The sequence below is a fragment of the Pongo pygmaeus genome, chromosome 16 (genome assembly GCF_028885625.2).
Source record: "Pongo pygmaeus isolate AG05252 chromosome 16, NHGRI_mPonPyg2-v2.0_pri, whole genome shotgun sequence".
Classification (NCBI taxonomy): Eukaryota; Metazoa; Chordata; class Mammalia; order Primates; family Hominidae; genus Pongo; species Pongo pygmaeus.
This window is the reverse complement of record NC_072389.2, coordinates 26,468,943-26,485,680: the sequence shown is the minus strand read 5'-3', so window position 1 is coordinate 26,485,680 and position 16,738 is coordinate 26,468,943. Positions and strand designations below refer to the sequence as shown.

The 16,738-nt window shown below is 42.8% G+C and overlaps 2 protein-coding genes across 11 annotated transcripts in view; one reads left to right on the top strand and one right to left on the bottom strand.

The window, feature by feature from the left end:
* Positions 1-8,155, bottom strand: part of LOC129014675 (E3 ubiquitin-protein ligase HERC2-like) — a 46,311-nt gene extending 38,156 nt beyond the window's left edge. For 2 of the 10 annotated variants that reach the window (XM_063653200.1, XM_063653201.1), the window contains exons 1-3: positions 7,900-8,133; positions 7,199-7,301; positions 2,453-2,587 (exon numbers count right to left, since the gene is read on the bottom strand). Coding sequence is in view for 2 of the 10 variants with exons in the window: in XM_063653206.1 (XP_063509276.1) it covers positions 2,453-2,587 (135 nt within the window). In the remaining 8 variants the exon portion in view is untranslated. Of the gene's footprint in view, positions 1-2,452; positions 2,588-7,198; positions 7,302-7,558; positions 7,795-7,899 lie in introns of those variants that run through there. The other 8 variants (XM_063653205.1, XM_063653204.1, XM_063653202.1 and 5 more) reach the window with 6 other exon arrangements.
* Positions 8,156-9,939: 1,784 nt separating this feature from the next.
* Positions 9,940-11,928, top strand: LOC134738392 (E3 ubiquitin-protein ligase HERC2-like). The gene is made up of 2 exons (XM_063653297.1): positions 9,940-10,612; positions 11,532-11,928. The coding sequence occupies exons 1-2, from the start codon at positions 10,603-10,605 to the stop codon at positions 11,807-11,809; spliced, it is 288 nt and encodes a 95-aa protein (XP_063509367.1). The 5' UTR covers positions 9,940-10,602; the 3' UTR covers positions 11,810-11,928.
* Positions 11,929-16,738: the final 4,810 nt, after the last annotated feature.

Sequence of the window (16,738 nt, the reverse complement as noted above, 5' to 3'; positions counted from 1 at the left end):
GGGATAATAGTGGCTAACTCTTAGAGGAAAACTGAAATTGGGGTGGGCAGTCACGTGAAATCTTTATCATCTATACATTTTTATAAGAATCCAGGTATATTTTTAATTGGAACAAAAATGCATCACACATTTAAAAAATTTAATTACACAAAATAAAGTAAGCAAAGAATAAATATATGGGTTTCACCGGGTTGGAGAAAGGGAAGAGATTATGAACTCCATCCATGATAAAGAACTCCTATAACCCAAAACAAAAAACTCAATTAAAAAATGGGCAAAAGGGCCAGGCACAGTGGCTCATGCCTGTAATACCAGCACTTTGGGAGGCCTTGGTGGGTGGATCACCCGAGGTCAGGAGTTCAAGATCAGCCTGGCCAACATAGTGAAACCTCGTCTCTACTAAAAACACAAAAAATTAGCCAGGAAAGGTGGCAGGTACCTGTAATCCCAGTTACTCAGGAAACTGAGGCAGGAGAATCACTTGAACCCAGGAGGTGGAGGTTGCAATGAGCCAAGATTGTGCCACTGCACTCCAGCCTGGGCAACAAGAGCCAAACTCCGTCTCCAAAAAAAAAAAAAAAAAATGTGCAAAGGATTTGAACAGACATTTCTCCAGTAAATGTATACAAATGGTGAATAAGCATGTAAAAAGATGCTCAGCATGACTAATCATCAGGGAAATGCAAATCACAACAACGAGATGCTGTACCTACTCACACAAAAAAGGATGGCTATCATCAGACAAGGAAAAAAAAAGAAAAAGTGTTGGTGAGGGCGTGGAGAAACTGGAACCTTGGTATACGGCTGCAAGAATGTAAAACAGTGTAGCCACTGTGGAAAACAGTTTACTGGTTCCTCAAAAAGTTACATCTACTGCCAGGTGCAGTGGTTCACACCTGTAATCTCAGTAACTCAGGAGTCTGAGGCAGGAAGATCACTTGAAGCCAGGAGTGTAAGACTAGCCTGGGCAACACAGTGAGAGTCTGTCTCTAATTAGTCAAGCGTGGTGTTGTTCACCTGTAGTCACAGCTACTTGGGAGGCTGAGGCAAAAAGATCACTTCAGCTCAGGAGTCCAAGGCTGCAGTGAGCTATGATTACATCACTGCATTCCAGCCTGAGCGACAGAGTGAGACCTAATCTCAAAAATAACAATAAATAATAAGTTAAACATAAAACTACCACATTATTGGCCAGGCGCGGTGGATCACGCCTGTAATCCCAGCACTTTGGGAGGCCGAGGCAGGCGGATCACGAGGTCAGGAGATCGAGACCATCCTGGCTAACACGGTGAAACCCCGTCTCTACTAAAAATACAAAAAAATTAGCTGGGCGTGGTGGCGGGCGCCTGTAGTCCCAGCTACTTGGGAGGCTGAGGCAGGAGAATGGCGTGAACCCGGGAAGCAGAGCTTGCAGTGAGCCGAGATTGCGCCACTACACTCCAGCCTGGGAGATGGAACCAGACTCGGTCTCAAAAAAACAAACAAAAACAAAAAAATCTATTGACCAATTCCACTCCTAGGTATAGACACAAAGAATTAAAAGCAGAGACTCAAGACACTTGTAAACCAATGTTCATAGCAGCATTACTCACACAAGTCAAGAGACGAAAGCAACCTGAGTGTCCACTGATGAAGGGATAAAATGTGGCTTACATATATAATGGACTAGTATTGAGCCTTTAAAAGGAAGAAAATTTTGACACATGCGGATGAACCCCACAGACCTAAGAAGTTCAATAACCCAGTCACAAAAGGACAAATACTGTATGATTCCCCTTATAAGGAGACACCTTGAGTAGTCAAATTCTGAGACAAAAGTAGAATGGTGGTTGCTTGGGGGCAGCAAGGAGTTAAGTGTTTCATGGATACAGAGTTTCAGTCAGAGAAAATGCAAAAGTTCTAGAGATGGATGGTGGTGATGGCTGGGCAACAATGTGAATATACTTAATGCCAATGAACTGTGCACATAAAAATGGTTAAAATGGTTAAGTTTTATGGTATGTATATTTTACCACAATATTTAAATTTTTTAAATTACATTTTTAAAAATTGTTAACAGACCAGGTGTGGTGGCTCACGCCTGTAATCCCAGCACTTTGGGAGGCCGAGGCAGGCAGATCACAAGGTCAGGAGATCGAGACCATCCTGGCTAACACAGTGAAACCCCGTCTCTACTAAAACTACAAAAAATTACCCAGGCATGGTGGCAGGTGCCTGTAGTCTCAGCTACTCGGGAGGCTGAGCCTGAGGCAGGAGAATGGTGTGAACCCGGGAGGCGGAGCTTGCAGTGAGCCGAGATCCCGCCACTGCACTCCAGCCTGGGCAACACAGTGAGACTTCATCTCAAAAAAAAAAAAAATTGTTACCAAAAAATTACTAATAATCCATCCAAGTTATTTAGAAAAGGAGTGTCAGATCAAGCTTTCCAAAGTGCCAAAACTCAGAAGATTACCTGGTTGCTTGCCCCATACCCAGCTGTCCAGAATTCACTTGGCACTATATACAGGTGTAGGAGTTTCTTCTTCATCTTTTTTCTCTCTGTCATCCAGATCTTCTTTCTTTGTTCCACTTTGTTCAACACTATCATCTGCAGAATTAAAAAATTTTTAATCTGTAACCGCTTTTCAGAATGCCATACCATTAGTCAGTCTCTGCAAATGTCCCTCCCCGAAAAGTTAAACACACATCATGAACTGAATGTTTGACAACTTAAAAATAAAATACATCAGTCATATCTGTAACAGATCCAGTAAAATTTTCATAAAGAAACCAAAACATTGGCCGGGTGCGGTGGCTCACACCTGTAATCCCAGCACTTTGGGAGGCTGAGGCGGGTGGATCACGAGGTCAGGAGATCGAGACCGTCCTGGCTAACATGGTGAAACCCCACCTCTACTAAAAATGCAAAAAATTGGCCGGGCATGACAGCGGGCGCCTGTAGTCCCAGCTACTGGGGAGGCTGAGGCAGAAGAATGGTGTGAATCTGGGAGGCAGAGCTTGCAGTGAGCCGAGATGGTGCCAATGCACTCCAACCTGGGTGACAAAGCGAGATGCCATCTCAAAAAAAAAAAGAAAAGAAAAGAAAAGAAACCAATATATCAAATTATTTAAAGCATGTCTTCCAAAATGATATTCCATCAACTTCCTAATGGGATTTTTAAGCCATTCTACTGAAATCAGTTTCTGAAGAGTGAAAATTACGTAGTATAGATGACTTCTATAAGAAACATCAGTTAACATTTAATTATAGTGTACAGGTAGGCTTACAAATAGAAATTATTTAGAAGCAATAAGATTGTTAAACAATTTGATAACACTGGTGATGAAAACAAAATGACACCTAAAAGGTACAGAAATAGTTTGGTGGTAAAACTTTTCATATTGAAATATAGAGACCCCTCTGTTATCTGAAATAAACATGAACAAAAACTGACACAGAAAATCAGTTCAAGTAATAATTAGCAAAATATTTACCAACCGTTTTCATTTGCATAAATAGGGCAGAATCATGAAATTTCAAAGATACAATATTCGTATTAATATTCATAACTATATATAGTTATATGTAGGTATATACACATATATAACTTTAGTCAGAATTTTTATGGTAACAAATAAACTGTGTGCTATTTAAGTCGTATTTTCCAAAGAATAAACAAAAGTGTAATGAAGAAATAGTGGTGCATTTCAAGTTCTTAACACAGATGACACCTTGGTAAACTTTTTAGATCACAATATTTTTAAGTCATTAAGACCATCTAAAACTATGCCTTAACTTGCTTCGGAAAACAGTTCAGCACATGACCCAACTTTCACACTACTAGGTCTTTATCCTAGGGAAATGGAAACTACATTCACACAAAATCTGTACAGAAATGCTCACAGCAGGATTACAATTGTGAAAGAAAAACGGAAACAACCACAAGGTCCTACAATAGCAGAATGGATAAACACCATGTGGTACATCCAAATGATGAAATACTACTATTCAGCAATATAAAGAACCATTAATACACAGAACAACTGGTAAATCTCAAACATATAACTGGGAGTAAATGAAGATGGTTTCAAAATGTTACTTAAAATACGGTTCTACTTACATGACATTCTCAAAAAGAATACCCTACACCGATGGAGAACAGATCAGTGGCTGCCAGGGTAGGAGCCCAGGGAACATGTGATAAAAAGGAGCACCTTAAGGGAGCTTTTGAGGTGATGAAACTTCTCCATCCTGATGATGGTGGGGGTTACATGAATCTATAGAGGTCAAAATTTACTCAACTAGATACCACAATAAAATAAATTTTATATAAGTTTTTTAATTAAAAAAACATCAGCTGGGTGCAGTGGCTCACACCTGTAATCCCAGCAATTTGGGAGGCCAAGGCGGGCGGATCACAAGGTCAGGAGTTCGAGACCAGCCTGACCAACATGGTGAAACCCCGTCTCTACTAAAAATACAAAAATTAGCCAGGTGTGGTGGCATGTGCCTGTAATACCAGCTACTCGGGAGGCTGAGGCAGGAGAATCGCTTGAACCTGGAAGGCAGAGGTTGCAATGAGCCGAGATCATGCCACTGCACTCCAGCCTGGGCGACAGGGCGAGACTGCGTGTCACACACACACACACACAAAAAGTTAATGGTTCTCATTAATATTAAAGTTTCAATGAAATTCTACAAACATGTATTTAACATTCAGCGTATTCAAAGCACTTTTATACTAAAGTAAAAAGATAACATCTAAAAAAAACTTTAGAAAAACCTATCACATACATATAACTAATCGATGCAAATCTGGCTTTGGAAAGGGTCATGAGAAAATATCTAGGTCCAGGGGCTGGGCACGGTGGCTCACGCCTGTAATCTCAGCACTTTGGGAGGCTGAGGCGGGCAGATCACTTGAGGTCAGGAGTTCAAGATCAGCCTGGCCAACATGGTGAAACCCTGTCTCTACAAAAATACAAAAATTAGCTGGGTGTGATGGCCGGCACCTGTAATCCCAGCTACTCAGGAGGCTGACGCAGAAGAATCACTTGAACCTGGGAGGTAGAGGTTGCAGTGAGCCGAGATTGTGCCACTGCACTCCAGCCTGGACCACCGACCACCGAGTGAGACTTCATCTCACAAAAAAGAAAGAAAGAAAGAAAATATCTAGGTCCAGGTTAGGGAGGACAGCTGGAATACAGTCTGGTGGAATCATATCAGAGCAGGGAGCTGCATCTGGAGGGCTGGAGTAGGGTGTGGCCCCACTCTAGAAAGAAACTGAGAAACGCATCCTGGGTGAAGCAAGAGCAGAGTCCCATTCTACAACAGGTGAGCATTTATCCCGATCTGAGAAACTACATGCAAATTTATAAGTCTCACTTAGCCTCTTATTTTCCTTAACAACATGTAAAATGAAAGAACAAACAATTCAGAAGGTTAAGACGTGAAATACACTGAATTCAGAAATCATACACAGAAAGGTAGGAAATGAATGGAGGAAAAAAGCAGCTAATGGAGAGTGAAAATGAGCCAGGTGGGCAGCTCACACCTGTAATCCCAGCACTTTGGGAGGCCGAGGCGGGCGGATCACTTGAGGTCAGGAGTTTGAGACCAGCCTGGCCAACATGGTGAAACCCCATCTCTACTAAAAATACAAAAATTGGCCGGGCGTGGTGGCAGCCACCTGTAATCCCAGCAGCTCTGGAGGCTGAGACAGGAGAATCATTTGAATCCAGAAGGCGGAGGCTGCAGTGAGCCGAGATGGCACCACTGGATTCCAGCCTGGGCAACACAGTGAGACGCTGTCTCAAAAAAAAAAAAAAGGAATTTAATATGTATAAATCTATCTATAAATATTTTCTAATAATAAAAAACACACATCATGCCACACTAAAAATAAAGACATTTACTGAGTGCCAAAAAATCTCCCTAAAAATCCCAATCACTTGGGATCTACGTAAAGAACAATTATGCTCTGCTTTCTAACCATGATTTTTAAAAGAACAAAGGGCAAAAAAATTCATCAAATGTGGGCCAAGCGCGGTGGCTCAAGCCTGTAATCCCAACACTTTGGGAGGCCAAGGGGGGCGGATCATGAGGTCAGGAATTCAAGACCAGCCTGGCCAATATGGTGAAAGTCCGTCTCTACTAAAAGCATAAAAATTAGCTGGGCGAGGTGGAGGGCACCAGTAATCCCAGCTACTCAGGAGGCCGAAGCAGAGAACTGCTTGAACCCAAGAGGTGGAGGATGCAGTGAGCCAGGATCATGCCACTGCACTCCAGCCTGAGCGACAGAGCAAGACTTCCTCTCGAGAGGAAAAAACAACAACAACAAAATTCATCAAATGTAATGAATAAAACACATAGTTTAGATTTTTCCATGTACTTAGTTTTTCTAAGAGCATCTTTTGGAACTACTGTTTCACAGAAAACACTTCGGGGAACGTTTTAATTTATTAACAAATACTGGAGGGCTAGGAGGAAGAGGTTAAAACTTTTTAAAATATACAGAGTGAATCACTGATACGTGCCCAAAAAAAAAAAAAAAGTTGCTGATTCCTGTCATGGAAGGCACTGTCATATGGACACTGTTAGCCTCAGCATGTGGAGGTCCAGAAAGGGAAAATTTCAAGTCAGATAGAATTCTATATATACCATTTATTTGGAGCCTTCAGCCCTCAAGATCCTAACATCATGACCTCAGTTTCAACACAATTGTCCTTAGTCCTTGTATTGGTTACAAATACAAACCAAACAGCTCAACTGAACTAACTCTCATCTCTCCAGAAACACAAACACAAGACCTCATAAAATGAGTGAGTTTCTACAGGCCATAATTACTGAACTTACTTCTCCAATTTTCCCCTCCACAGTTAACTCAACAGCTCAAAAACTGTCAGTAACAACAGTCACTGATATGGTTAGGAGTGTGGCAGATTTCTTAACCAGCAATAATAAATAGGAAAAAAATTTTGCCTATTCATATATCTCAAGTTTCGTGCACTTGCAAGAAACTAATTAAAAGGCAGCCGTGCACAATTTACAAAAACAGCCATAAAGACTGTTAACATTATAAGTTACAGGAAATAAACCTGCTCCTCTAATATAGCAAGATACAACTGACTTCCCCTTACATGCCCTAAAAAAAAAGCCTTACCCGAGAAATTTAATGGAAGCAGAAACACATCAAGAAAAAGACATGTCAAACCCCACCTGTATATCTGTTTGCAACCATTTGGAGTCAAGTCAAGCCTGGGCAGCCAAACAGAAAGATTCAGAGGGCATCTTTTCTCCAGCTTCCTCCCAGTTCTCAGGCCTGCAAGTAAACATACATGTTGAAGACCTAACGCTTTTTAATAATTTACAAAGACACTCCCGAAAAAGTTTAATGCAGAAAAAAAAAAAGAGAGACAGAGAGAGAACAGAAAGAGGGGAGAGAAGAGCTGGGGGAAGGGAGTGAGGGGGAGAGAGGGAAAGAGGGAAGAGATGGAGGGAGAGGGAGGTTCGGGGAAGGGAAAGCCTCCTTCCAAGGTAGGCAGGGTGTGCCGGGTTTCTGCACCACGCTGGCGAGACCTGGAGAATGGACGCTCACATGAGGCCAAGTCACAATGTCATCTGCCCTCAAATCCAAAAAGTACACACACACGACAGGAAGTCCATCGTGTTAACGGACAAATGACAGCAGCATAAATCTGCCGCTTTACCCCACAGCAGGGCACGTGCGTGAAACAAATTACTCAAAAGGATCGCCAGTAGAAAAATCCACAGCCACCACCACCTAGAGACGAAGAGAGGCCGGAGGCTGCGCCGCGGACGGTCAGCGCAGGCCCAGGTGCGGCCGCCGCGCCCACGCCCACCAGCCCCGCGCCCGCACCGCCCCCGCAGCTGGCGTCCCCGGTGTCCCAGGCCAGGACCTGACGCGCTGGGCCGGGCAGCCTCGCCCCGCCGGCTTGCGGACACAGCCACACAGCAGCCGCAGGCTCAGCCCGCGCCCACGATCCCGGCGCCTCTCGAGGCCCGAGGGGCGGGCGGACACGGGACTACCTCCCCCCGCATACGGCCAATCGCAACAGGGCTGCTCCGCGGGCGCAGCCAAAGGGGAAGAGAAGCCCTTCGCGGCTCCTCCGGACTCTCCGGCTTCCCGCAATCCCGTTTATCTTCCTGCTTGGTGCTCACGGGCTGCGGCCAGGGCCAACCGCGGGCGCCGGAAGGCGGGATTTCCGTTGCACGCACGCCCGCCCGCACTCCCACAGGAGACTGTCTCTCCCCGCCCAGCGCTCTTAATTATGCCGCGGGTGGTTGCGCTCACGCCAACTGGAGCTGTTCAGGGATCGAGTGGCGAGACCAGCTCCCCTGGGGATGAGAACGGATCTTTGTGTGGTCGGCTGGGGACTGAAGAGTTTCCTGGTGTGTGTTCAACTGAATGCAGCAAGAGTCTTGGGCAGATTACATGGAGCAGCTGTGGAAGCACTCGGCAGGGAATCCAAGAAAGAAACACCTCCAGCGACCACAAAACAAAATTGAAGAAATATAAAACAATGTAGGCCCGGCAAAGTGGCTCACGTCTGTAATTTTCAGAGCTTTGGGAGGCTGAAGCGGGAGGATCCCTCAAAGCCTGGAGTTGGAGGATCCCATGTTGCCCGACTGGGCAACATAGCAAGACCCCATCTCTTAAAAAAAGAAATTAACAATTAGCCAGGTGTGGTGGCGCACACCTGTGATCCCAGCTGCTCCAGAGGCTGAGGCAGGAGAATCGCCTCAGCCTGGGAGATCAATGCTACAGTGAGCTGAGATCATGCCGCTGCACTCCCAGCCTGGGCAACAGAGTGAGATCCTGCCTCTAAGAAAAATACTGGCCAGGCCTGGTGGTCACGCCTGTAATACCAGCACTTTGGGAGGCCGAGGCAGGTGGATCATTTGAGGTTAGGAGTTCAAGACCAGCCTGACCAACATGGTGAGACCCCTTCTCTACTAAAAATACAAAAATTAGCCTGGTGTGGTGGCACGTTCCTGTAATCCCAGCTACTCGGGAGGCTGAGGCAGGAGAATCGCTTGAACCCGGGAGGCGGAGATTGCAGTGAGCTGAGACTGCATCACTGCACTCCAGCCTGGGGGACAGAGGCTGCAGTGCAGCCTTGACTTACCGGCTTCAGGTGGTTCTCCACCTCAGCTTTGCCAGTAGCTGGACTGCAGGCACATGCAACCACGCCTGGCTAATTTTTGTATTTTTTGTAGAGACAGGGTTTTGCCATGTGGCCCAGGCTGGTCTCAAACTCCTGGAATCAAGTGATCCGCCCGCCTCAGTCTCCCAAAATGCTGGGATTACAGGTGTGAGCCACTGCACTCGGCTAATAGTAATGAACTTAGAACACAAGGAAAAGATGTTATTATTTTCTTAGTTATATTTTATCTATATTTTCTAATTTTTCTAAACGTGTAAAGATAAAATTCTATTCTTAAAACTCAATAAGACCTCAGAAAAAAAAAAATTAGAGTATAAATATTTATTTTAGTTAACTTGTACAAATTCAGTTTCTGGAAAAGGAATGGAATAGATTTTCTGAGAAAAAAAAAATCCACCACTTTGGCCGGGTGCGGTGGCTTACGCCTGTAATCCCAGCACTTTGGGAGGCCGAGGCGGCAGATCATCTGAGGTCAGGAGTTCAAGACCAGCCTGATCAACATGAAGAAACCCCTGTCTCTATTAAAAATACAAAAATTAGCCAGGCATGGTTTCAGGCACCTGGAATCCCAACTACTCAGCAGGCCGAGGCTGGAGAATCGCTTGAACCCAGGAGGCAGAGGCTGCAGTGAGCTGAGGTGGCACCATTGCACTCCAGCCTGGATGACAAGCAAAACTCTCTCTCAAAAAAAAAAAAAAAGAAAAAAAGCAAAGCCGACTGGCTGAAAGTATTAAAAAAGAAAATGATCCACCAATGTGCTATCTACAAGATAAACATTTTAAATTAAAATAAACAGATTGAAAGTAAAAGAATACAAAGATACAACATTCAAATAGTAACAAAAAAGAGCCGAAGTGGCTGTACTAATATCAAATGAAATACACTTTAAATTAAAGCAGGGCTGGGCATGGTGGCTCATGCCTGTAATCCCAGCATTTCGGGAGATGGAGGCAGAGAGATTGCTTGATCCCAGAAGTTCGAGATCAGCCTGGGCAACATGGCATAATCCCATCCCTACAAAAAATACAAAAATTAGGTGGACATGGTGGTGCCCACCTGTGGTCCCAGCTATGTGGGAGGCTGAGGTGGTAGAATCACGTGAGCCGGGGAGGTTGAGGCTGCAGTAAGCAAGAGCCGGGGAGGTTGAGGCTGCAGTAAGCCAAGACCAGGCCCCTGCACTCCAACCTGGGCAATAGAGTGAGACCCTGTCTCAAAATAAAAAATATAAAAAGAGGGTTGAGAGACAAACCTTCTTGTTTGGGATTTGCTTCTCATGTAGTACCTTCTCTGAACACCAGATGGCATGAGATCATTGGTCATATCTGGGCCACTGTATCAGAAAAATTGTCATTCAAGAGCAAATGTGAACCTTTCGAAGACGCAGACACCCATTCTGTAACACACCGTCACTCGTTGAGTTTTGGTAGCTTGCGGATGTCCTGCAGTAAGTGATTGGAGCTGAGTTTTAAAATGGGTTTCTGTTTATATCTTGTTAATATCTTGATGTCTAAGAGTTAATATCTTGATGTCTAAGAGTTTTGTGTGCCCATACGGTATTTATTATTTTCTAGGCTTCTGAGATAAGTTGCAGAGTAAGAAGTTTACTCTGTGTCATTGAATGGTATTTGAATTTCACTTGCCTCCTTGTTTATATTCCCCTCCATTAGTATAGGAAAGCTACGACAATTATTAGATACAGAAATCGTTTACTTTGAGGGTATTTCAATTACTGTTGAAAACACCTTTTGTTGTTGCTGATGTTAACTTATGGTAAGCTCCTAGAATAGAATTGTTCCCCTCACTGCAGTGTGTTTTTTCAGCTGAATTATTTTATATGTTGACATTTCTGTGAAACACCCTTTGTGTTTGTCATGTTAGATTTACCAGGAAAGAAAAATAGAATATTTTGCTGAGTGTTTAAATAGAAACAACGTTTTAAATAGTGATATCTCCTAACTCTGAGAGAACAATAGATTTCTTCTTAGGAAGCCTTCCTCAGTGAAGAGTGTGCTGTGCATTGTTGTATCTGGGATGGGAGAATGTGATCTAATGGTTAATTAAAAGCACCTTGTTTCTTTCGGAATGAAAATCTGAATGAGGAGGAGAAAAAAGAACAGATCCTTTTCATATCCCAGCATTATGATGTTTGTAGGCTGTGGGTCCTAACAAATTGTAGCTAACAAAATACAGGAGTTTTAATAACACACCCAAAGCAAATGATTGTGCTTAATATTAAAGCAACAGATTATCCTCAAGAAGGTAATATTAAAAGCTTTCTGACCTGAATGGCCTAGTGGAAATATCTTTCTAGGCCATTCAGGTCATAGGCTTGAAGCTGCATCTGCATCCCTCTTTCCTTGTAGGGAAGAAGGTGATTGATGTGGCTGCAGGCTCCACCCACTGCCTGGCTCTGACTGAGGACAGCGAGGTCCACAGCTGGAGGAGCAACGACCAGTGCCAGCACTTTGACACCTTGCGCGTGACCAAGCCAGAACCTGCAGCATTGCCAGGACTGGATGCCAAACACATAGTGGGAATTACCTGTGGGCCTGCCCAGGTACTGAATATAGAGGTTGATTTGGTATTTTGGAGGATTTTGGATTCCAGTTGTTCATTATCAGTATATAGGAAATACCACTGAGTTTTGTTTGTTGTTCTTGTGTCCTGCAGTTGTGCTAAACTCATTTATTATGAGCTTCATTGTAGTTTCCTTGGGTTTTCTTCATGGACAATTAAATGCTATCTGTATAGAGGGGCAGTTTCATTTCTTCCTTTTCAGTCTGCTTGCCTTTTATGTATTTTTCCCGGCCTGATTGCCCTGGCCAGGACTTGCAGTGTGAAGCTGAGTAGGAGAGGTGATAGTGGGTGCCCTGCCTTGCTCCTGACTGTAGGGGAAAGCAGTTCAGTCTTTCACCATCAACTGTGATGTTAGCTGCGCATATTTATGTAGGTGCCTTATTACCAGATTAAGGCAGTTTCTTTAATTCCCCCCAATTTTTTTTTTTTTTTTTTTTTGAGACAGAGTCTCGTTCTATGCCCAGGCTGGCATGCGCTGGCGTGATCTCGGCTCACTGCAAACTCCGCCTCCTGGGTTCACACCATTCTCCTGCCTCAGCCTCCCGGGTAGCTGGGACTACAGGTGCCTGCCACCGTGCTCAGCTAACTTTCTGTATTTTTAGTAGAGACGGGGTTTCACCGTGTTAGCCAGCATGCTCTTGATCTCCTGACCTTGTGATCTGCCTGCCTCGGCCTCCCAAAGTGCTGAGATTACAGGCGTGAGCCACCGTGCCCGGCCTTAATTCCCCCTTTTAGAAGCTTTTGAAAAATCCTGAATGGGTGTTAAAATTTGTTAAATGCTTTTAATCCAAATGAAATGGTCATGCAGTTTTCCTTCTTTAGTGTGTTAGTGTGGTGTATTACATTGATGATTTTTACTTTCCTTTTCTTAAACTTTTTTTTTCTTTTTTAGAGATGGGGTTTCACTATGTGGCCCAGGCTGGTCTTGAAATCCTGAGCTCAAGTGATCTGCCTGCCTTGGCCTCCCAAAGTGCTGGGATTACAGGTGTGAGACACTATACCAGCCTGATTTTTAAATACTGACCAAGCCTTGTGTTACTGGGATAGGGATCACTTGGCCACAATTTACTACTCTATTTTTTTTTTTTTTTTGAGACAGAATCTCACTCTGTCACCCAGGCTGGAGTGCATTGGTGCAATCTCAGCTCTCTGCAACCTCTGCATCCTGGGTTCAAGCAATTCTCCTGCCTCAGCTTCCTGAGTAGCTGGGATTAGAGGTGTGCACCATCACACCTGGCTAATTTTGTTTGTTTGTTTGTTTGTTTGTTTTTAATAGAGATGGGGTTTCACCATGTTGGCCAGCCTGGTCTCCAACTCCTGACCTCAAGTGATCCACCCTCCTTGGCATCCCAAATTCCTATGATTATAGGCGTGAGCCACCGCGCCCAGCCCTATTCTGTTTCTGTATTGCTAAATTTGACTTGGTAACACGTTTTTGAGGATTTTTCTATTGACGCTCATCAGGGATGTTGGTTTGCAGTTTTCTTTCTTTGTATTATACTATCTCGTCTGACTTTCTGTCAGGGGAAAGCTGACCTTATACAAAGTATTGGCATGTGTTCCCTCATTTTCCATTTTCTATAAGGGATTGTGTAGAATTAGTGTTATTTCTTCTTTAAATGTTTTTGAATCCATCTGAACCTGGAGATTTCTTTCTAAAAGATTATACGCCGGGCGCGGTGGCTCACGCCTATAATCCCAGCACGTTGGGAGGCCAAGGCAGGTGGATCACCAGAGGTCAGGAGTTTGAGACCAGCCTGGCTAACATGGTGAAACCCCGTTTCTACTAAAAATACAAAAAATTAGTCGAGCTTGGTGGCGTGCGCCTGTAATCCCAGCTACTCAGGAGGCTGAGGCAGGAGAATCACTTGAACCTGGGAGGCGGAGATTGCAGAGAGCTGAGATTGCACCAATGCACTCCAGCCTGGGTGACAGAGTGAGACTCCGGCTCAAAAAAAAAAAAAAAAAGATTTTGCAAATTCAATTTATTTAACAGATATAGAACTATTGAGGTGACCTGTTTGTTTCTAGGAGGATTTTCCTGGTTTGTGGCACTCAGACATTGCTTTATTTCATCTAAGTTGTCTGATTTTTACATGTCAAGTTTTCCTTAGCATTCTCTTGCTAATCATCTGAATTCTGTGGGGCCTGCAGTGATGTCCCTTCATTCATTCCTGATACTGATAATCTGTGTCTTTTCTGTTTTTTTCTTTGTCAGTTTTGCTAGAGTTTTTCAATTTTATTGATCTTTTCAAAGAACAATCTTTAAGTTTCATTAATTTTTGCTTTGTTTTTTTGCTATCAATCCCATTGGTTTTCTGCTTTTATCTTGTCATTTGTCCCTTTGGCTTGTTTTGTGTTCACTTTGCTCTTTTTTAGTTTCTTAAGGTGGAAAGTTAGATTGCTGATTTAGACCTATCTTTTTTGTAATATATAATGATTTGATGCTATAAATTTTCCTCTAAGCAGTGCTTTAATTAAACCCACAAATTTTGATGCGTTTTCATTTATGTTCAAAGTATTTTCTAATTTCTTTTGAGAATTGTTCTTTGACCCATGGATTATTATTATCATTATTATTATTTTTCTTCAATACAGAGTTTCACTGTTGTTGCCCAGGCTGGAGTGCAATGGCATGATCTCGGCTCACTGCAATCTCTGTCTCCTGGGTTCAAGCGATTCTCCTGCCTCAGCCTCCTGATTAGGTGGGACTACAGGCGCCCGCCGCCACGCCTGGCTCATTTTTTGTATTTTTAGTAGAGACGGGGTTTCAACGTGTTAGCCAGCATGGTCTTGATCTCCTGATCTCGTGATCCGCCTGCCTCGGCCTCCCAAAGAGCTGGGATTACAGGTGTGAGCCACTGTGCCCGGCCTCAAGATGCCAGTTTTCTAAAGTGAGAAAAATTAATTTTAAAAATTAAGTTGTATGTTCAATATCGGTGTGAGATCAGATAAACCATGTGTCTTAGAGAAGGAAAGGTTTGAAAGTATAATTTTTATAGTTTCTTATTTATCTATATTTTCCTATATGATTGTTGTTGAAATATCTTAAATTTATTTCACATTACAATTGTCAAATATGTGAATTCATGAGCCACCTGTTGAAGACCACTGAAAGAATATAAATAAATAAAATTGGTAGCTCATTGTTTTTCAATAACGTGTAAGACTAAGCTCTGATTTTTTTATTTTGCCCATATTCCTATCTAAGGGGTCTGGGGAGTCATCCCTTACTAACCATAAATTCTCATCAGATGGATTTTATTTAACCCTATATATCATGGCTTACTTTGCAATCTGACTCTGGCATAACATTATGTGACAAAGAAGAAAGTAAAAAAGAATTTACCCCAAAAGCAAGTTTCTTTGCCATATTTTGAAATGGTCCTGCAAAGCTGCCCTTTGTTGGGGGACATACGCATCTGTAAAGAATCTCTGTTGACATAGCTAGATCTTTTTCTTCCAAGCCCTCCCAATCCTGAAGAAATTAGTAGAAGTCTAGCATTGTTTAAAGGTCTGAATAGGAAATACTTGTCATCTATTATCTCTAAGGGCAGCCACTATAAGACTTCAGAAGAACCTTGGTATCCACAATCTTTTAGCTTAACCTGAACATTTCCTTTCCTTTGATCCCAGGTTTTTAGACAAACTCAACCAATTGTCAATTGGAAAATGTTTAAATTTACCTATAGCCTGAAAGCCCACCCATCCCTGCTTTGAATTGTCCCGCCTTTCTGAACCAAACCAATGTCTTTCTTAAATGTATTTGATTGATGTCTCATATCTCCCTAAAATGTATAAAACTAACCTGCACCCTGACCACCTTGGGCATGTGTTCTCAGGATCTCCTTAGGGCTGTGTCATGTGCCGTGGTCACTCATATTTGGCTCAGAATAAGTCCCTTAAAATATTTTACCGAGTTTGACTCTTCATCGACACTTGTTTTATTGAATGAACTGGATTTCCATTGTTAATATTACCCTAATGTAAAGAGCAGTGAAGTAACAGACTTTTTGTCAGCCTTTTACTTACAGAGCAGATGACCCTGTGATCTGAGCCCTAATTCCTAACAGGGGATGCTTTGGAATGAATAAATCAAGAGGTACCTTGAACTGGAGATTGGTCCTGCTTCATGGTAGCATTTTCCCAGAAAATATGTCTCCATAATAAAAAAGAGTGACTGAATGGCAGATGAAGGTATCCAGTTATAAAGCCAAGAGATAAGCCACCCATTCCAGAATTGCTACTTCCTCCTTTATCTGCAGTGATCAAGTGGCAACTGTGACAGTGTCAACAGGTTGTACAGTGCACAAAAGGGATGTTCTGGCTGAGAACAGAAGGTCTGCAAATGAGTGGATAAGAGAGCAAAAGGAAGAAGTCCTAAATTGAGGAGAAACTGTCCTTTAGGCACAGGAAAAGGAAAATGGGCAAGAAGAATAAAAGATTTTAAAAAGAAATGAAGCTGGAAATCTATCATCATAGCCTAATCCGTAAATACCCCACAGATGTTAGAAGAATGCCAAGCATTCCTGAACTTGATAGACACAGATATAGATAGGTAGGTAGATACATAGAGATAGATTAATAGATAGGCAGATCCATACATACATACATGCATACATAGGTAGCTACATAGACACATAGATGTATTGAATTGTACACATACACGTGTATATATCATATGTACCTATGTATGAGAGAGACAAGTGAGATATTAAATTATAATTAGCTAAAGACCATTTACAATACCCTATACAAAGAGAAATATCTAAAGTGTTTTTGGATAATTAATTCCATATTCTTTAGCAACTCATCCAATTTCCCTCTGGCAGAGATTGAGGGCAAAGACGTTTCAAGCCGTTTTACAATGAGTCTCAAAAAGCAGTAAAATACCTTTATTCTGAGCATCATTTTAAACTTTTTAGCAAGTTGATGCTACTGCGACTCTTATTCCTGTCACCAGAGAAGCAATTCAGAAGAAGTGTTAATATTT